General features: G+C 46.8%; 1 protein-coding gene across 2 annotated transcripts in view; it reads left to right on the plus strand.

Moving 5' to 3' along the window:
• slc16a4 (solute carrier family 16 member 4) overlaps positions 1–13,836 on the plus strand; it is a 21,607-nt gene extending 7,771 nt beyond the window's left edge. The window contains exons 1-9 of one of the 2 annotated variants that reach the window (XM_037276784.1): positions 1,321–1,642; positions 1,975–2,098; positions 2,243–2,375; positions 3,992–4,135; positions 4,406–4,567; positions 5,043–5,666; positions 10,353–10,564; positions 10,712–10,805; positions 11,478–13,836. In XM_037276784.1, coding sequence (XP_037132679.1) covers positions 1,982–2,098; positions 2,243–2,375; positions 3,992–4,135; positions 4,406–4,567; positions 5,043–5,666; positions 10,353–10,564; positions 10,712–10,805; positions 11,478–11,689 — 1,698 coding nt within the window. In that variant the 5' untranslated portion in view covers positions 1,321–1,642; positions 1,975–1,981 and the 3' untranslated portion in view covers positions 11,690–13,836. Of the gene's footprint in view, positions 1–1,320; positions 1,643–1,974; positions 2,099–2,242; positions 2,376–3,991; positions 4,136–4,405; positions 4,568–5,042; positions 5,667–10,352; positions 10,565–10,711; positions 10,806–11,477 lie in introns of those variants that run through there. The other variant, XM_037276780.1, reaches the window with a different exon arrangement.
• Positions 13,837–22,265: the final 8,429 nt, after the last annotated feature.

Below are 22,265 nucleotides of genomic sequence, written 5' to 3' on the forward strand. Positions count from 1 at the left end.
CAAATAAATGTAACAATGTTAAACATCCATCCATCCATTTTCCGAACCGCTCAGTCCTCACGGGGGTCGCGGGCGTGCTGGAGCCTATCCCAGCCGTCATCAGGCAGTAGGCGGGGGACACCCTGAACCGGTTGCCAGCCAATCGCAGGGCACACAGAGACAAACAACCATTAGCACTCGCACTCACACCTAGGGACAATGTGGAGTCTTCAATTGGCCTACCAAGCATGTTTTTGGGATGTGGGAGGAAACCAGAGTGCCCGGAGAAAACCCACGCGGGCCCGGGGAGAACATGCAAACTCCACGCAGGGAGGGCCGGAGGTGGAATTGAACCCACACCCTCCTAACTGTGAGGCGGATGTGCTACCCAGTGCGCCACCGAGCCGCCTCAATGTTAAACATATTACATAAATATTTAAATAGTTTTTTTTACACTGATGAACGTTTCACCTTAGAGCCCAAGTGTGCCTGCTTACAGGCGATTGCCTCTTTAAGTTCAAATTTACCCCCCAAAACGGCACATAAAATAAATAAAAATAACCCGTCGAGCAGAAAAGTTGCAGATTTAATGCCACTTTCCAGGTCCCTTCTCTCCACTTCTGTCTGTGTAACTGCTGCCCAGTTGCTGGCAAATGAGAGATGAATATTCCGCCACAGTTCAAGCAAAAGCTCCTGGAGTCCTATCTAACTGCTTAGGGGGGTTCACCATGTCTGGTAATGCACATGCATGATTGACACCTTGTCATTTGTTTTTCCTCTGGCAAAGTGTTCAGAAAGAGTTGATTTTCTTTCACGTCCTTCTACTAACGTATTGCCGTCAGGTCATTCCAACAAAGAAGACAAAATGTGATTTTTTTAGGGGCGGGGGGTTGACTTAAGTTTATCATCTGTATTATTTAGCAGTCTTGAGAGCAGCAGAGTGGATGTGAGGAGCAGGAATTTCTTGTTGAAATCCTGTTTCATATTACAGTACGAGGGGATACTCTAGTTACACGTCTTTGCAGAGTGAAAGATGCAATCCCAAGGTCATTGTGAGGTTTTCGCTCGCACCATCGCAGTTCATTGTGGCTTCCAGCACTATTGTGTTACACGTCAAACGTGTTAAGAGAAAAATCCCTCACTGAGGCGGCAACGTGCCATGACCGTCAAGTAAAAGCTGCATAATTGAGGGCCTGTTTTTTTTTTTTTTGGGTTATGTGTTATTTTTATTTATTTTTTTAAAGGCCATTGTTGCGCAATATGGCTAAAAGCAACTGCTGAACAACAGGGCTGATGAAAGGCAGATGTGGGGAGTAAGTAAGACAGGCCTATGGCATAATGGGTGGGACTCAGCAAGCTGCAAAACAAGGCAGAAAAAGCCAGCAGACAGTCCACGTGGGACGTTTATTGTGGGGAAGACGATGCTGTGACGCCAGATCGTCTGCTGCGGAAGACCTGGTTGTTCATTCTTGCCGTCGTGTAATGTGTAGGCGCCGCGATCTTTGGATTTGGAGCAAATGTCTGACTCGCTGTCGACAGCATTGCGTTTATATGTATAGCTTACCCATTAACAAGTTGCTGGGATCATCTGCTGCTGATCTGCAGAATTCCTCTGGTGGCGGCTGCGGGCACTTTATCGGTTGTGTGAGAGGTCCCACGGCAGGTATTATTGATTTGCAACTTTGGACTTTATGGCTCTTCTTAGCAGGAAAAAATGCATTCAGTGAACTTTAAGGATGATGACTCGGCAGAACTGACAGTTTTTGACCACGTTTGCTCATCACAAGTTGCTTTTTGCTATTTTGGACCTCGTATCACATATGCATGGATGCACACTTTAGTCATCATCATCATCATCATCATCATCTGTCAAAATACATAAGTCGAACTAAAGCTACATCAAGCATCAATTTTCCAACGGTGTGAACTTAGCTGCACATCTATCGTTCATTTTACACAGCGCATATTGATTGTTTTGTTTACTCGGATTTACAGTGCAGCCATGAAGCTCTTCAGGAAGGACGATATCTCCACAAAGAAGGACAAGGATAATGAGATCCAGTATGAGGAGCCACCAGATGGCGGCTGGGGCTGGATGGTGGTGCTGCATTGTTTCCTGGTAACGTGGAGACGAATCATGCTTCCTGCTTTTACGTATATCTGGAAACTAAACATTGGCGCAACATGGAATGGCGGAATGCGCTGAAAAAAAACTTTTGATCCAGTCCAGCACCAGACTGTGATCTTGTTTTTGTTTTTTTAGGTTAACGTCCTCGTGATGGGAACGCTGAAGACCTTCGGGATCTTCTTTTTGGCATTCCAAGATGAGTTTGGGGGCTCAGCAGAAAGCATCAGCTGGATCGGTTCCATCATGTCCAGTTTGCGTCTCTCTGGAGGTTTGACAACACCATCTTTTCCTGTATCGCTTCCTCACAGGGTGCTGCTCCAGTCTTGTTCATTTTTCCTTGGTTCTGTCTTTTCTCTCCATCTCTATCTTCTCAAAACTCATCCTGTCTGTCTGCGTTTATAATAAATATCCATTTAAGTGTCAAAAATGATAGAATCACCAGTCTCGGATGATGTTCATTCAATTGTATGGCTTTAAGAAACACTAAAAGAAATCAAGAATTTAAATGTGGTAGTCAGTACTTCTTGCAACGGAAGGAAAACCGACTGGACTCACTCAATTCTGAGGAGCAAAAAAAAAGTTATGGACTTAACGAGCAATAAACAGTCCTTTCTTTGATTGTTTTGCTACATCATCTTTGGAGGTTGGAGCATCTTCATGGACCATTTTCTTGAATTTCCACCAAAGATTTTCAATCGGATTGCGATCCGGATTATTTGCGGCATTAACCTTACGTGCCCTTCTTCAAGGAATGTTATCGCAGTTTCTGCTCTATGACTAGAGGCATTATTATCTTGAAAATCTATTTCATTATCCCCAAACGTCCTTTGAGTTGACAGACGAGAAAAATGTCCAAAATGTCAACTTGTGCCTGTATTGAAAATGTAATGTCAGCATATTTCCTTCAGATATTGGTCTTCATGAATCTTATTGGAACAGCAGCGGACAAAAATTCCAGCATCATCATCACCTTGTCCGATGCAGTTTAGTGATTCATCTGTTCTGATGGCTTTCCCGATGTAACCTTGTTTTTTCCTGCTTAAGTCTTAACGATGGCTTTTGTTGAGCTTTTCCATAAGCTGTTTTACAGTTTGGTCACAGATGCTGACTCCACTTTCCTCCCATTTGTTTTGCTCTCCATTTTCTGTTTTCAAGACGTATTGCTTTCTGTTTTCCTGTCTTGACGCTTTCATTAACACCCATGCTGTACCGCTGTGCTTGCCTTTAACATCCTTCTCATGCTGTTTGTATTTTGTACAGATTTTAGACAGCCCACTAGACAACCTACAATTCCTTTCCTTTGTTTCAATTTGTGCTGGAGCCATGATTCATCTCAGTCCACTTGGTGCAACGGCTCTTAGGTTTGATTCCTGCTGTTTAACTGAACACTTATGAGCAGATCTGATTTGATGCAGGTGATAGTTTTGGCAATGGAAATTTACAGGGTGATTTCTTTTTTTCCCTCAGAATTGTGATCCCATTTTACTTGTTGTAAAAATGTAACCGTTACTGACTAATGCATTTTTTCTTGATTTCCTTGAGTGTTTTTTAAAGCCAGAACGTTGCCATTTGAGATTACTTTAGTTTTGAGTCGTGTCTGAGATCTGACTTGTACGAAAACAACTGAATGAACATCCTCACGGAGTGGCGATTCCAAATTTTGTTTCCAGTGGTTCCCTGTGCTGAAAATTGTTCTGTCATATAAAAAGGCATACAGATAGAACACACCACATTACCGACCATCTCAACAGATGAAAGCTCATGACATTTGAAAAGATGAAAATATAGTTACAGAATCCTCTGTCCAGTGCCATAATTGGTTTGCCAGGTGTTTGCGGATGTGCTTGTCTCTTCATGCTTCCTCCCTTTTCTGTCACCCATCAGCACCCATCGCCTCGGTGGCCTGTGCCAAGGTAGGAACCAGGTTGACGTCCATCACCGGGGCCGTGCTGGTCAGTGGGGGCTTCCTCATCAGTATTTTCGCCAACAGCGTGGTGTTCCTCTACATCAGCATGGGAGTCATCGTAGGTGAGAAGGAAATGTCTTCTTCTTGTGGTTCCATGTAATGACTCCAGGACCCCCCTTCTTCAACATAACTAGCATTTTTTTTCTTCTCGAATGAGACGACGGAATTATTGGTTGCAGATTATTTTGCAGATCTCCGTTTGAGAACCACTGCTTTAAAGATGAAGTCAACACCCACATTTTTTTGACAATAATTTGGTATATGTGCCCCCACGGCATTCTGCACAGAACGTATTCCAAAGAAATGTTTTGGGTTGACTTTCCTCCATGCAGGAATGGGTTTCGCACTTCTGTACCAATCCTTCTCCGTGGTCACGGCACTCTACTTTCGAAAGAAGTTGGCAACGGCCTATGCCATCGGACGCTCTGGGATGGGTTTGACATTTGCCCTGGCTCCGTTCACTCAGCTGCTTCTGGACCAGTATGCTTGGCAAGGTAGGTGGGGCAAATGCATCACTATAAATAAACAAATACGGACATTCACATATTTTTTTCAGTGGTGGGCCACGCCTTTCGGATGTAGATCTTTGAATTTTCGTCCACTCCCGGCCTCATGCCACACGTGTTTCTCTGAACCAGAGCATGGGAGAGTGCTGACCCACCCGGATGAATTCTAATACGCTCTCATATACTCAATATGAAATTTGGTTCAGATTTGCAAAAAAAAAAAACTTCATTCTTTTAGCTGTACAGGGCCTGCAATCCTGCAGTTTACGTTGCTATAGCAACACATAATAGAAGCTGAAATCTAATTGGCCCCCAAAATATAATTATAACAATAACACACAAACAACTTTAAGCTCTGCTGCCTAGACACACGATATTGAATATTGGAAATAAATTGATACGATATTTTACAAATGTATACCACGTGACATGCCACTTTGGCTCTTCTGCGTCTCCCTGGCAGGCGCATTGTTGATCCTCGGGGCTCTAATGCTCAACATGGTGGCCACCGGGATGCTCCTGCGGCCCATTCAAGTGAAACCGGCGTCGAGCTGCGCTTCCCCCGTCCAGAAGAGCCCAGCCGTGTCCCTCAAGAGCTCCTCTGAGAAGGACAACGCCAAAAGCTGCCTGAATGGCTCCTCATATTTATCCAACGGCATCTCCAAATCAGACTCACTTCCATCCCCTCCTCTTTCTCCTCTTGAGGAGCTGGTTTGCACTCAGGAAACCAAGGAGCAGTTGGAGAATCCTGAACTAAACAGACTGGTTCTCAATGGCCACGAGACCCACCAAGACGTGGGTCTGTGTAAGCCCACTGCCGATGGCTCCGTGGAGCTCAACGGCACCTCGAATGGGTCCACGTCAGTTGGGGTTTCCGCCGTCCACGCCGGCACGCCAAGCGAGGAGAGCCCCCTGAAAACCAAAGTACTAGATTTTTCCTTGCTCAAGGACCCGTTCTTTTGCATCTATACTTGGTCTTTAGTCTTCAGCCAGCTGGCCTACTTCATCCCCTACTTCCACCTGTCTGCCCGAGCCAGAACCCTAGGCATTGACCCCATGGATGCTTCCTTCATCATCTCTGTTGCAGGTAAGGCCCACACTGAACATACTCTTCTTCACCGCACACTGAAGCCAGATTCAAACTGCAGGTCTTGATGCTTAATTCAGTATGTTTGGTGAAATCTGATTTTTTTGGGTAAGTGTTCATTAGCCCCTCTATGGCATTTCCCATTGTGTGTTAGCATTACGCTAGCAGAATTTCATCTGGAAAAGTTATAGTGATTTTACGTCTAGTTTTACTGTAAGCTTCAACTGGGAGTGGTTGGAAACAAAAACTTGCTCTCATTTTAGAATAATTGGTCAGACATTTTGAACAGCAAAATGCGTGACTAAATCACCTATCTTACAACAATGGGAGAAAACGCAATGGAAGTATTAGAAAAGAATGACCAGCATTGAAAACATATGTATCGATTTGAAATGTCCACGCAAGTGATAGTTGTGACATTTATGAGCTGGAAGGAGGTGCTCCTGACTGTTACAAGAGTGGTTTCAGCAAGTCCTCCATCAACTTGGTGGCCATGAATTATTCGTGAGCTGCTCGGACGCTGCGGTATTATGCAACGAATGCGCTTACATAAAAGGTGAACTTTGGTCCAGTGGCCATGGCGGGTGTGTGGATTCACGCTCACACTATATTGTGAAAACAGCATGTGCATTGGGACCAGTTGCACGCATGCACGAGCGCCTCCTAAACGTGCTTGTAAATTATTGAATGAAGGTGCACGATCATCCACGGCATGTTTGTATCTGGCAGTGATTCATTGGATCCATCCATCCATCTATAGTGCTTTTCCTCATTGGAATCGGAGCTGAGCTGGAGTCTTAATAAAGTCCATAAACTATGAAAACACTCTAGACAAGCTAACTAAGAGCATCTGTGTCGGTGTTCTATCTTCGTTAGCGAAAGATATCTGAACACAAACGACTGAGCAACACATGTAGACAGCTCATATAACAATAATCACAGGCATATATTCTTTATCCTCCGTGAAGAATGACTGTTGTTTACTGGGGAGCTGAGACTGGCTCCATGAACAGTATCGTCATATGCCTCTATTATACTGCCCCCAGGTGGCCAAAGCATGTACACCAGAAGGAGCAGCACAATGTACTTGCAGTTGACCAAAAATATCCACACAAACCAAACCGAAAAAATGAAAACAAACAAACAAAATTCTTTACAGTCTATTTTAATACATCATGACTGTGAACAGTCATTTAATTATGATTTGATATGAGTGTTTTAAGCTATGAGTGTAGTCACGGAGCAAATTCAACTTGTATCTCAAGTAGCCACTGCAGCGATAAACATTCACTGAATCCACCCAGTCGACTGACCGTTTGCATTATCACGATTTCTTTGTTGTTGCATTCGTTTATCCTTTACCTACCTAAATTGATCAATTAAGCTGGATTTTTTCTTGTTTTCTTCAACAATCATTAAGTCAATGGTTAATAAGCAATAGCATTGAAAATGAGAATGAATTCTAAAATTACATTTGAACTTTTGTCTGTTTAAAAAAAAAAAAAAATCAAAGGTCCACTGACTTAAATCCATACATGTGTTTTTTTCCAAGGCAAACACGTGTACACTTTTTGAGCAAAGCACTTCAACAGGAAATCATAACTCTCTTAAGCTGCAGGCAGGAAATCAATAAACTGAACGCATGACATGCACCAGCAACTCATTACTGCTGCTGTAGGACTGCAACCGCAATTGGTTCCCTCCAACTTCCATTTGGTCCGAACCGACACTTCCCATTACTACCAGTTATATTTGGAATAGTTATTTCCATTGTCTTTTGTCAACTGTACTCATGCATGGCAACAATTTGTCATTATTAATCACACAAGTAGCATGCACAGATATGATTTATTTTCATTATAGTTAGTAACAGAAGCAAGGGGGACATCATCTGTCATCTCTCCATCATTGCCTACAGAGCAGCTGAGATGAAGCCCGAATTTGTAATCAAGGAACATTAATTTTCAGACCAGTGATATGAAATTGAATCGGCACACCTGATGAATTCTCATGGCACAGAGGTTGAGAATCACTGGAGTGCACGACTTCCCCTCGACCACCCGAAATTTTGATTGCATCACGTTTGTCCTGTCACGTTTGGCGCTCATGTGCGCTGGTAATGAGAGTGACGGAGTGCCACCCGCGCCACAAAAGCGTCGTCCCAACATCCCGCTGGGCCCTCTTTTCTCCCCCCCGACGGTTGTCATAGAGGTCCATTGCCTCAATGGAAGGAAAGTCCGGTTCGGCCTGTTCCTCAATCCCTTTTGAGCTAGCTGCTCGTCGCTAAGCAACGGCAGGCTGAGGAAAGTTGCCGGTAACGAGCGGGGCTCCCTCGCTCCGTGCGAGGCCAAGCGGCAGACACTTTGCTGAAAAGCACTGAGGCGGCAGCATACACAAAGGAGGCTGCCCGGCGGAGCCGAGGATGCAGCCAAGTGCCTCGGCCAAGCTGGGAAAAACCAACAGCGGCCCCTATTATCTCCGGCTTTCATCTCGTGACTGCATGTCCATCAGGGAAGGGAGGGGAGCGACGGGAAGCACACCTTCTGATGCCTCGCACCCTAACATGAACCTTTTGATATCTTGCCATCAATCTTTATCATGTTTTAATGCAACGATGCACCCTAATCTTAAAGCTTTTTGGTGGCTTCCGCTTCAACCTTTTAACACTCCACTTCACAGCCAAGACAAGGCAACTTCATTGACGTGACACACATTTCATACACTTAGCAGCATTTACAAACAAAACAGCTAAAGATATTCAAAGTAAAGAAAACAAAAGTAGCTTACTTGGAATCATTCAAAAAACTTTAAAAAAAAATATTTAAATGCATTTAAAAGCAAAGTGAGGAAATAAAAAGTATTTTTCTAAAATGAGTGACCAGCGATTTGAAATGCTTTTAAATCAAATGTATGGAGACTTTCTTTTTTTAACCTGGATTTAAAAGCATTTACACTTTTGACTTCACTTCTATTGGCAGCTTATTCGATTTGCGTGCAGCATAAAAGCTGAATGCTGCTGCATTTGCTTTGAAAACTGGCCTCCACTAATTGACCAGAGCCTGCAGACGTCAGAGCCCGACTGGGTTGAAACAATATTTGATCAGCATTGATGGGATGCCGCGAACACTGCCTGGGAACCATTTTAGGACTGTTCCATTTAGTTCGACCCAAGTTTCTAGCCTGCTCCAGTATTTTATGATCCACTGCATCAAACGCTGCACAGTGAGATGAGACAAGCAGTGACATGTTCCTTACGTCAGTTGTACTTGATGAAGTCCAAAACTTGATTGAAATTTAAAAACCTATAAAACTGGCAGGACCCCCGCTCTAACTTTTTCATGCTTCACCTTGCATCACATTCTAAGCTTTTGTTTCCTCACACCATACTTTTAACTTTTCACCGTGACGTGAACCTCCGCCAACTCTCCCAGAGTTCCGCGGACACTCCTACCTGTCACCATCACGATCAGTTTCAACTGCCGCTCGAGTATATTTCATCCCAGTTTGAAGAGGAAGAGCTGCAGGCGTGCGCCAACCCGTTGCGGCCAAAGCACACAAACAAGCATGCGGGCGCAAGCGAGAGAAGCTCCGCAACAGCATCTCGGGTCGGGACACGGCAACGTGCAAACATGTAAACACGACACAGCTGCCTCGCCAATCCTCCGTGACCTCGCTGCAGACGTCCGTTATGTAAGAACAGCCTTTTATATTTGCTGTTTTTACACCTTAAAAGCCATCCGCATGAACCGAGCTGCACCACGATCCAAGACTAACAACGAACTGGTCACGTCAGGGCACATTTCCACAAACAATCCATCTCTCTTCATTCATTTTTAAAAAATAGTTTATCACATGAAATAAACTGATTCATTGTGGCCGTCACAATGAAACGTGGCTTTTGAGCACCAAACTGCACAGCGCTGGTCTTTGCAATTGTTATTCTGTCTCTCCGATGCAGCTGCTGTGTCGCCTTCATTGATCCATTGAGCTTGAAGCTATCCCCGCAACAGCCCGATACCACAGCCTGCAGCTTGTGCAATGCGGCTGCATATCTGCTGAGTCATCAAATGCCACTTGATCACTCTCGACGCTAGCACATGGCCAGTGGCTCCCAGTGATGGTCGGATAAAGAGCGGCAATGACATCACTGTTTGTTTATAAATGCTTTATGGGATGTTTCCAATATTAATATTAAAAATAAATCAACACAGAGGAAGGGGGGGGTCGGTTTACTGGGGCAGTCCTTCCTGTGTTGTATATCAAGCTCAATCACAGACATCCTGCTGTCAACCTAATTTAGCGAGTCTGCTTTATCATATCTGATGATGATAATAATACATCAAATTTACACTTTACAAAATACCAGTCTTTGAACAAAGTTTCTTATATCTGCTGCACGAACATTTGAACACACAATGCACATGTAGCCTATTCCATGTTTTGTTACTATCTCTGAACATTCTGTTTAAGTCTCACAACATATGGATTTTCATTGCATTTAAATGTATCTATTTTGTATTGTTATGCCTATACAATATTTGTGTTTTATTTTTTATACGTATTTATATTTTAAGATTTTCTTAGCACAGAGTCAAGAAGTTGTGCAACATATCGCTTGAATCTTGAACAGACAGCGCGGATACGTGACGTTTGTGTAGTCATACGTTGCTTTCTGTCTTGCGCAAGGCATCACAGAGACCATCGCCCAGCTGGCCTCGGGCTGGGTGACCGACCGGAACCTGTTCCACAAGTATCACTACCACAAGGCTTACCTGATCCTCTGTGGCCTGGTTAACCTGCTTTCCCCGTTGGCCACCTCCTACATCCTGCTCATGGTCTACGCCATTTTCTTTGCCATCTTCTGTGGCGGCTACATGGCTCTGCTGCTACCTGTTCTGGTGAGACAGCAACTTTGTAAACATTGTTATATTGTAGAAAAAGTCTAACCCAAATGTCAAAAAGGCATCTTTCATGCTTTCAACTGCAAGAATTGCTGCTCCCTGAGGTGAAGTCACATTTCATTTTGGCTTTTCCTTCGCCTGCAGGTGGATTTGGTGGGGGCAGATAAACTCAACAACTCCATGGGCTTCTCCATGTTCTTTGTGGGGCTGGGCTGCCTCACGGGTCCTCCTTTGGCAGGTAAGTCATTCCCATTGGCTGGCGACCAGTCCATTTTTTCACCCTGAAAAAAGAAAATCTGCAAACAGCAACACAAAACTACCGGCAACATAAGTGAGTGTAACCCTCAGTGAAAATGTCCAAATCAAACCCAATTAACCAGTTTCCCTCCCAATTGTCATGCAACCCGTGAGGCTTAGGTCTAATAAAATCTTGATACTAAGCTAACCAACTTGGACTTTTTCACTTAGGGGTTCACTCACTTTTGTTTCCTGCTGTTAAGACATTATGTAATAGTTGTATGTTGGGTAATTTTGCAGGGACAGGAACATTTCTACTCTAATACAAGTTGGACAGTGATACCCCCCCCACACACACACAGCCACCTGGAAATATGTAGTGCCGGCCTGGCTAGTCAGGCCAGCTGGAGTATTTCAGGGTTGAAACACAACTTCGGGGGCAGTTCATAAATAGCGCACATCTCGTCGGGAAAACGACCCTACCAGTTGACAGACAAGCCTGAAGCGGATTCTTGTTTGCACACGGCCAACCGCGCTGTTGAATTTTCTCTTGAGCGTTAGGTTGGGCAAACTTTGTGCTCAATGGCCGTATGCTTTACTGGTTTAAACAGGTTTTCTCGCTAGCATAAAAATGCTGATGAAAGAATAGTATTTATTTTCTTTTTGCGGACAGGTTTCCTGTACGACTACACGCAAACCTACGACTGCTCTTTCTACCTGGCGGGGCTCTGCTACCTACTCTCGTCCCTGTCGCTCTTCATGGAGCCGCTGGCCCAACGCTGGAAAGCCCGGCAGAACAAATCGCGCCAGACCAAGACGGCGCAGAGCGGCTGCAGGACCAACGGTTGCTTCGCCCCAGACCGCCCGCACAATGGCATCGTGTAAGAGCCAACCAGCATGGTCGCGACGCCGCGTCGCCCTTCTCGCCTTCAAGCATCACCCAAGGATGCATGAAACTGGTAGACAGAATGTCGAAAAGCCAAAAGTGTAATACAGTATATTATATATACATATAATCCTGTTTGTATCAGAGGCACATGGCATCCAGCACATTTTGGAGAGTAGCAATGCACAATATAGCCAACTCTTGCCTTGTTGAAAATAAGCTATGCAAAAAAACTTAACTGCTTTTCACCACAAGCACATGCCTTTTAAAAAGCCGTTACGCTCGCAATGAAGCACTTTGGGGCCAAATTGGAACAAGCTCCATGACTTAGCACAACGTGGACAAACACAATGAGCTCAAGGCTGCAATGGTGTATACATAGGTTTTACATACACCAACATGTGTCTCATTACCCAGAAGTGAAGGCCAAGCAGGCTATGCAAAGGACTGGGGGCCGTGGGATGCGTATATTGTAATGTTGGGTGTTAAAAACAGCTGGTTTGATCCTTTTTGGTTTTTCCTGCCTAAGTTTGAGCCTTTTTTAGCTTCCTCTCTCCCTAGCCACTTCGTCCAGCTATTCTAGGGGGATCCCAAGAAGTTACACAGGCTCTCTGGGGGTTCTGGGTTTTCCAGGTGGGATGTTCTCATAATGTCTCACCAGTGAGGCATCTTAAATAGATGCCCAAGCCACCTCATCGAGCATCTCTCAATGTGGAGGAGCTTGACTATGAGTCCCTTCAGGTTGACTGAGCTTCTCACGCTATTTCTGAGGGAGCCCAGAAACCCAGTGGGTCTCGCCCCATCACTGTTGGCAATGTGGACCAAATTCTGACATTGGTCATACAGGGACCCAGCAGTCCGTATCAGGGGGTTTGGTACACCATACTCCAGAAAGGTCCCTGAGAGACATGGTCAAAAGGCCTTCTCCAAGTTCACAATAGACAAGTTCAGGCTGTCTTGCCTAAAAACAGATTCGATAAAGTCTTGCTAAGCGCTCTTAAAAGATGTAGTTCTTCATTATTTACTTTAGTGTCACCTCTACCTCCTTTCAGCATGTCCAGGAGCTGTACCGTGACCTGGAACGTCAGAACCTTTTTTTTTTTTTAAAGCAGGGCAGATAAAGAGCTAAAAAAAAAAATAGGAGGGTGCCTTTTTCATCCAATAGTTTATGTTCCTGCAGAAAAAAATGGCTGGATAGGCAAGGGTTGACTAATTCAGTCATTTTTATCCTTTTATTTGATGAGGTTACATGAGGTTCTGATGTATTTTGGACAAAATTAAGTATTGATCTTTACAAAGACGCCATTTTGCAGCATTATTGCAACTCGGCCTACCTCGCACACACACATTTTGCTCCAGTAGGTCAATGCAAGCAGGCTCAATTTTATTGAGCTTTATTCCCGCAATGATTATGAGTTATCTGAAGGCGAGGTGAGGTGTCATCTAATGGCAAAGTTTGGGATTATGTTTTTGTACTTTCCTTTTCCACCACTGTTTGCCTTAGCGGGGACGCTCCAGCACTACTTCCTGTGATGTCAGCCAAAGTCATGTGAGAGGCTTAATATCGGTCCTAAGCAGATAGGTGTTGATACACTGCCATCTAGTGGCAGACGAGGGCTCCTACTACAAGAATGTCAGCTCAATGAGTACTTGTTCTTCCCCCTCAAGTCACTTGCACAATGCTGCACTGAGCCCTAAAACCTTTTTGTTTGTCAAGATGTTGCAATCACTGCAGCAGTCACAATGCACAAAGCCCCCCCCCCACACACACACAAGTTGCGTTCAAGGGCCAAGCCACGTTTTGTATAACGTTTTATGATGCTTTTGATTTGAGATTATTATTACCTGTTTCTCATTATGTTGATAGCATTTTCTTTTGCTTTGCGGATGAGTGTTTTATTGTGGCTAACTGATTGAGAGTGTAGAAACTGTGCTTTTAACTAATCAAAGGTTTTTGTTGTTTCATTTTTAAATGCGCACATGTCAAGTTGCTCCCATGTTATCTTGCTCCCCGTCTCGAGTTACGACTGTTATTGTAAGGCGAGTTGCACAGTTTTGTGTTTCGCGACTGCAGATTCGTCACAACGACTTGGAATTTCCCTGATTGCAAAACTGTTCAAATTCTCAATAAAAACACTGAACGAAACGTCTTGCAAAAAATAGCAAACACACACACACAAAAAAGTTACCATTGCCTGATGGGAACTCAGCATCAGCTGTCATGCAATAGTGTTGGCTCGTGAGTGAACGATTCGTTCAAAAGAACGAATATTTTCAGTGAACGAGAGTGAACAAATAACTTCCTAAAGTGATTCGTTCTTTTTTCAGTTCATATGACTTCAACCAGTAGGTGTCAGCCATGCGCATTGAAGCTGGTCCCACCTCGCCGTAAAACAAAACGAAGAAGAAAATGACGTAACTTCCTGTTCATGAACGAGTCGTGAATTGCATTTCCCGTTCATCATCTGAACAGGTGTGTGAGTGAACGAGTCATGTTGCGTCTCCCTCCTGGCGTGAACTATGTAAGCCAGAATGTAGATTTACGATTTGCCAAGGAAAGAAAGAGCCACTCACTAAAACACCACTTCTTTTATGCACGTTTTCTCCAAGCTAACGGCTAACTTTATTGCATGAAGGGATGCCCCTACGCCTCCTCTGCCATCAAGAAAAGGTGAAAACCAAATTCAATTGTTTTTATTATAAAGTCATTTTCCTTTTAATTTAAATAGTTTTGTATCATTTTGAACCAAAATCGCTGAATTTTTATAGTCATTTTAAAACCGAAGACGATTCGCTCGGAGGAGCCAACTTCCTGCCGAGCCTCTTCGGATTGCGTATTCACGTGGCTGCCTATGCTATGCAGTTAGACAGAACTGCTCTGTCTTTATGTCACTGTTTAAGTGTTAAAACAGTGTGGCTATATTAACAAATTAACGTAGTTAAGCTGATGTATTGAATATCTAGTGGTTTTTTACATCTGACGTCAGTGCCTCCCCAGTCATGAACCTCACCGCACGGCACTTGTATTCTTGTATTGTGAATGTGCAATTATTACAATAATATTGACCAATTTGAATTTAATTTTGGTTAACCCTAATCCTAATTTAAAAAAAAAAAGCTAAATTAAATCCCCCAAAAAACGACCTAAAAAAATCTAAATAAACCTACCAACCTAATTTCAATCGGACGCAATGCTAGGGATAGCCACCAGGGGGTGCCCGAGGGTGACCGGACGGCGTGGCGGCCATTTTGGAAAGATCACGGTACCGTGAGTGTAAGGGACACCCAAAATAAGGACCTTCAGGTAAGAGCCAATATCAATGAAATATGCCATGGAGATTGCAGTGATCCTAAGAGATCACAGCAAATGGGACACCCTGCCAATGGGATCCCCAGATGTCAAAACTAAAGTACAAATATATATAAAATGAAATGTGATGTTTGAATTAAAATAGAAGTACAATACCAATAAACACTAATTGACAAATTAAATTGACAGTTGAACATTAAAATCAATGAGATCAAAAGTGTAGGGGATAAAAAAAAGTAAAATAGTAAGATAGTGAATGGAATGAAATTGATAAGCAACTTTTGTATTCAACAGGGACAAAGGACGCAGCCATATTTGAAGACACTCAGGGTTGAGAATATTAAAATAGGTTTTGACTAATAATTGGAAATCCAATAAAGCCACGCTCAGGGCCGCTCGTAAGTATATCCAAATTACCTGGAGTAATTGCTGGAGAATGAGAGGTAGTACACAAGGGATCCACAAGAGGGAGCCACCAGGAACCTGAATTAATGGGAACTGAGTGTAGGAACTTTCTGAAATAGTGACCCTCTGGCAAGAACAACAACAACAGGTTGGGCTTCCCTGGGGCCTTGCGGTGTATGAAGCACAGGGAAGTGGAAGCAATTAAATCCAGCATCTCCTTAGGTCGTGCGTTGTAATGGGACAAAGGAGATCGCTCAAGAAGATAGGAGCATAATTTTGTAGGCTGGTTCTCACTCTGATCAGGATGGATTGATCCTGAGCTCTTCTGCTTTGAGTGGCTTGACCTGGATACCTAGCGGTGTTAACGAAGGGTCAAGACGACTCAGGGTGTAAGTGCTCAGGGGCTCCAGGACTCTTGGACCCTGATCGGAGGAGAAAGGCTCTCACTCTGATCGGGGTGGATTGATCCCCAGCTCTTCTGCCCTGAGCGGCTTGACCTGGATACCTAGCGGTGTTAACGAAGGGTCAATGCGACTCAGGGGGTACGTATGCGGCCCCCCTGGGTTCCGACTCTAGGAACAATGCACGCAGGGTGTGGTGGTCCAGAGCGGAAGGACCTTAATCGCGGCTCAGTCTTCTATGAGGGTTAGCCTCGCTCATGCAACAGCACATTGCACCACACACGTTAATGTTGGACCCTAAATGGCCAATTGGCACAGGTTCCAAATTCTTACCCCTAATACTCACATCCCCTAGTCCAGCTTAGGTGACTAGGCCGAGGATGCACCGGGACCTAGGCGATGTAGAGTAGGGTTTCTTTTTCAGCCATTCCCTCCACAGGTATTGCAATACAGGTGAGTTCCCTCTAGGTACTTTGTTTGACTTCCCTGGAGCCTCGCAAAGTTGGAGGAATGGCTCCAGCATCTCCTGAGGTCGTGCGTTGACATGGGAGAAAGAAGATTGCTCAAGAAGAAAGAAGCTTTTTTTTGTAGGTACAACCGGGAGGAGAGCACTGGGGAGGCACTGCTTAGTCAGGGCTGGCTCCAGTGCTCTTGGACCCTGATCGGAGGAGAAAGGCAGCGGTTCACCGCGGCTGGTTCTCACTCTGATCGGGGTGGATTGATCCCCAGCTCTTCTGCCCTGAGCGGCTTGACCTGGATACCTAGCGGTGTTAACGAAGGGTCAATGCGACTCAGGGGGTACGTATGCGGCCCCCCTGGGTTCCGACTCTAGGAACAATGCACGCAGGGTGTGGTGGTCCAGAGCGGAAGGACCTTAATCGAGGCTCAGTCTTCTATGGGGGTTAGCCTCGCTCATGCAACAGCACATTGCACCACACACGTTAATGTTGGACCCTAAATGGCCAAATTGGCACAGGTTCCAAATTCCTACCCCTAATACCCACATCCCCTAGTCCAGCTTAGGTGACTAGGCCGAGGATGCACCGGGACCTAGGCGATGTAGAGTAGGGTTTCTTTTTCAGCCGTTCCCTCCACAGGTATTGCAATACAGGTGAGTTCCCTCTAGGTACTTTGTTTGACTTCCCTGGAGCCTCGCAAAGTTGGAGGAATGGCTCCAGCATCTCCTGAGGTCGTGCGTTGACATGGGAGAAAGAAGATTGCTCAAGAAGAAAGAAGCTTTTTTTTGTAGGTACAACCGGGAGGAGAGCACTGGGGAGGCACTGCTTAGTCAGGGCTGGCTCCAGTGCTCTTGGACCCTGATCGGAGGAGAAAGGCAGCGGTTCACCGCGGCTGGTTCTCACTCTGATCGGGGTGGATTGATCCCCAGCTCTTCTGCCCTGAGCGGCTTGACCTGGATACCTAGCGGTGTTAACGAAGGGTCAATGCGACTCAGGGGGTACGTATGCGGCCCCCCTGGGTTCCGACTCTAGGAACAATGCACGCAGGGTGTGGTGGTCCAGAGCGGAAGGACCTTAATCGCGGCTCAGTCTTCTATGGGGGTTAGCCTCGCTCATGCAACAGCACATTGCACCACACACGTTAATGTTGGACCCTAAATGGCCAATTGGCACAGGTTCCAAATTCTTACCCCTAATACTCACATCCCCTAGTCCAGCTTAGGTGACTAGGCCGAGGATGCACCGGGACCTAGGCGATGTAGAGTAGGGTTTCTTTTTCAGCCATTCCCTCCACAGGTATTGCAATACAGGTGAGTTCCCTCTAGGTACTTTGTTTGACTTCCCTGGAGCCTCGCAAAGTTGGAGGAATGGCTCCAGCATCTCCTGAGGTCGTGCGTTGACATGGGAGAAAGAAGATTGCTCAAGAAGAAAGAAGCTTTTTTTTGTAGGTACAACCGGGAGGAGAGCACTGGTGAGGCACTGCTTAGTCAGGGCTGGCTCCAGTGCTCTTGGACCCTGATCGGAGGAGAAAGGCAGCGGTTCACCGCGGCTGGTTCTCACTCTGATCGGGGTGGATTGATCCCCAGCTCTTCTGCCCTGAGCGGCTTGACCTGGATACCTAGCGGTGTTAACGAAGGGTCAATGCGACTCAGGGGGTACGTATGCGGCCCCCCTGGGTTCCGACTCTAGGAACAATGCACGCAGGGTGTGGTGGTCCAGAGCGGAAGGACCTTAATCGAGGCTCAGTCTTCTATGGGGGTTAGCCTCGCTCATGCAACAGCACATTGCACCACACACGTTAATGTTGGACCCTAAATGGCCAATTGGCACAGGTTCCAAATTCTTATCCCTAATACTCACATCCCCTAGTCCAGCTTAGGTGACTAGGCCGAGGATGCACCGGGACCTAGGCGATGTAGAGTAGGGTTTCTTTTTCAGCCATTCCCTCCACAGGTATTGCAATACAGGTGAGTTCCCTCTAGGTACTTTGTTTGACTTCCCTGGAGCCTCGCAAAGTTGGAGGAATGGCTCCAGCATCTCCTGAGGTCGTGCGTTGACATGGGAGAAAGAAGATTGCTCAAGAAGAAAGAAGCTTTTTTTTGTAGGTACAACCGGGAGGAGAGCACTGGTGAGGCACTGCTTAGTCAGGGCTGGCTCCAGTGCTCTTGGACCCTGATCGGAGGAGAAAGGCAGCGGTTCACCGCGGCTGGTTCTCACTCTGATCGGGGTGGATTGATCCCCAGCTCTTCTGCCCTGAGCGGCTTGACCTGGATACCTAGCGGTGTTAACGAAGGGTCAATGCGACTCAGGGGGTACGTATGCGGCCCCCCTGGGTTCCGACTCTAGGAACAATGCACGCAGGGTGTGGTGGTCCAGAGCGGAAGGACCTTAATCGAGGCTCAGTCTTCTATGGGGGTTAGCCTCGCTCATGCAACAGCACATTGCACCACACACGTTAATGTTGGACCCTAAATGGCCAATTGGCACAGGTTCCAAATTCTTACCCCTAATACTCACATCCCCTAGTCCAGCTTAGGTGACTAGGCCGAGGATGCACCGGGACCTAGGCGATGTAGAGTAGGGTTTCTTTTTCAGCCATTCCCTCCACAGGTATTGCAATACAGGTGAGTTCCCTCTAGGTACTTTGTTTGACTTCCCTGGAGCCTCGCAAAGTTGGAGGAATGGCTCCAGCATCTCCTGAGGTCGTGCGTTGACATGGGAGAAAGAAGATTGCTCAAGAAGAAAGAAGCTTTTTTTTGTAGGTACAACCGGGAGGAGAGCACTGGGGAGGCACTGCTTAGTCAGGGCTGGCTCCAGTGCTCTTGGACCCTGATCGGAGGAGAAAGGCAGCGGTTCACCGCGGCTGGTTCTCACTCTGATCGGGGTGGATTGATCCCCAGCTCTTCTGCCCTGAGCGGCTTGACCTGGATACCTAGCGGTGTTAACGAAGGGTCAATGCGACTCAGGGGGTACGTATGCGGCCCCCCTGGGTTCCGACTCTAGGAACAATGCACGCAGGGTGTGGTGGTCCAGAGCGGAAGGACCTTAATCGCGGCTCAGTCTTCTATGGGGGTTAGCCTCGCTCATGCAACAGCACATTGCACCACACACGTTAATGTTGGACCCTAAATGGCCAATTGGCACAGGTTCCAAATTCTTACCCCTAATACTCACATCCCCTAGTCCAGCTTAGGTGACTAGGCCGAGGATGCACCGGGACCTAGGCGATGTAGAGTAGGGTTTCTTTTTCAGCCATTCCCTCCACAGGTATTGCAATACAGGTGAGTTCCCTCTAGGTACTTTGTTTGACTTCCCTGGAGCCTCGCAAAGTTGGAGGAATGGCTCCAGCATCTCCTGAGGTCGTGCGTTGACATGGGAGAAAGAAGATTGCTCAAGAAGAAAGAAGCTTTTTTTTGTAGGTACAACCGGGAGGAGAGCACTGGGGAGGCACTGCTTAGTCAGGGCTGGCTCCAGTGCTCTTGGACCCTGATCGGAGGAGAAAGGCAGCGGTTCACCGCGGCTGGTTCTCACTCTGATCGGGGTGGATTGATCCCCAGCTCTTCTGCCCTGAGCGGCTTGACCTGGATACCTAGCGGTGTTAACGAAGGGTCAATGCGACTCAGGGGGTACGTATGCGGCCCCCCTGGGTTCCGACTCTAGGAACAATGCACGCAGGGTGTGGTGGTCCAGAGCGGAAGGACCTTAATCGCGGCTCAGTCTTCTATGGGGGTTAGCCTCGCTCATGCAACAGCACATTGCACCACACACGTTAATGTTGGACCCTAAATGGCCAATTGGCACAGGTTCCAAATTCTTACCCCTAATACTCACATCCCCTAGTCCAGCTTAGGTGACTAGGCCGAGGATGCACCGGGACCTAGGCGATGTAGAGTAGGGTTTCTTTTTCAGCCATTCCCTCCACAGGTATTGCAATACAGGTGAGTTCCCTCTAGGTACTTTGTTTGACTTCCCTGGAGCCTCGCAAAGTTGGAGGAATGGCTCCAGCATCTCCTGAGGTCGTGCGTTGACATGGGAGAAAGAAGATTGCTCAAGAAGAAAGAAGCTTTTTTTTGTAGGTACAACCGGGAGGAGAGCACTGGTGAGGCACTGCTTAGTCAGGGCTGGCTCCAGTGCTCTTGGACCCTGATCGGAGGAGAAAGGCAGCGGTTCACCGCGGCTGGTTCTCACTCTGATCGGGGTGGATTGATCCCCAGCTCTTCTGCCCTGAGCGGCTTGACCTGGATACCTAGCGGTGTTAACGAAGGGTCAATGCGACTCAGGGGGTACGTATGCGGCCCCCCTGGGTTCCGACTCTAGGAACAATGCACGCAGGGTGTGGTGGTCCAGAGCGGAAGGACCTTAATCGAGGCTCAGTCTTCTATGGGGGTTAGCCTCGCTCATGCAACAGCACATTGCACCACACACGTTAATGTTGGACCCTAAATGGCCAATTGGCACAGGTTCCAAATTCTTATCCCTAATACTCACATCCCCTAGTCCAGCTTAGGTGACTAGGCCGAGGATGCACCGGGACCTAGGCGATGTAGAGTAGGGTTTCTTTTTCAGCCATTCCCTCCACAGGTATTGCAATACAGGTGAGTTCCCTCTAGGTACTTTGTTTGACTTCCCTGGAGCCTCGCAAAGTTGGAGGAATGGCTCCAGCATCTCCTGAGGTCGTGCGTTGACATGGGAGAAAGAAGATTGCTCAAGAAGAAAGAAGCTTTTTTTTGTAGGTACAACCGGGAGGAGAGCACTGGTGAGGCACTGCTTAGTCAGGGCTGGCTCCAGTGCTCTTGGACCCTGATCGGAGGAGAAAGGCAGCGGTTCACCGCGGCTGGTTCTCACTCTGATCGGGGTGGATTGATCCCCAGCTCTTCTGCCCTGAGCGGCTTGACCTGGATACCTAGCGGTGTTAACGAAGGGTCAATGCGACTCAGGGGGTACGTATGCGGCCCCCCTGGGTTCCGACTCTAGGAACAATGCACGCAGGGTGTGGTGGTCCAGAGCGGAAGGACCTTAATCGAGGCTCAGTCTTCTATGGGGGTTAGCCTCGCTCATGCAACAGCACATTGCACCACACACGTTAATGTTGGACCCTAAATGGCCAATTGGCACAGGTTCCAAATTCTTACCCCTAATACTCACATCCCCTAGTCCAGCTTAGGTGACTAGGCCGAGGATGCACCGGGACCTAGGCGATGTAGAGTAGGGTTTCTTTTTCAGCCATTCCCTCCACAGGTATTGCAATACAGGTGAGTTCCCTCTAGGTACTTTGTTTGACTTCCCTGGAGCCTCGCAAAGTTGGAGGAATGGCTCCAGCATCTCCTGAGGTCGTGCGTTGACATGGGAGAAAGAAGATTGCTCAAGAAGAAAGAAGCTTTTTTTTGTAGGTACAACCGGGAGGAGAGCACTGGGGAGGCACTGCTTAGTCAGGGCTGGCTCCAGTGCTCTTGGACCCTGATCGGAGGAGAAAGGCAGCGGTTCACCGCGGCTGGTTCTCACTCTGATCGGGGTGGATTGATCCCCAGCTCTTCTGCCCTGAGCGGCTTGACCTGGATACCTAGCGGTGTTAACGAAGGGTCAATGCGACTCAGGGGGTACGTATGCGGCCCCCCTGGGTTCCGACTCTAGGAACAATGCACGCAGGGTGTGGTGGTCCAGAGCGGAAGGACCTTAATCGCGGCTCAGTCTTCTATGGGGGTTAGCCTCGCTCATGCAACAGCACATTGCACCACACACGTTAATGTTGGACCCTAAATGGCCAATTGGCACAGGTTCCAAATTCTTACCCCTAATACTCACATCCCCTAGTCCAGCTTAGGTGACTAGGCCGAGGATGCACCGGGACCTAGGCGATGTAGAGTAGGGTTTCTTTTTCAGCCATTCCCTCCACAGGTATTGCAATACAGGTGAGTTCCCTCTAGGTACTTTGTTTGACTTCCCTGGAGCCTCGCAAAGTTGGAGGAATGGCTCCAGCATCTCCTGAGGTCGTGCGTTGACA

This window comes from Syngnathus acus, chromosome 2 (assembly GCF_901709675.1).
Source record: "Syngnathus acus chromosome 2, fSynAcu1.2, whole genome shotgun sequence".
Taxonomy (NCBI): domain Eukaryota; kingdom Metazoa; phylum Chordata; class Actinopteri; order Syngnathiformes; family Syngnathidae; genus Syngnathus; species Syngnathus acus.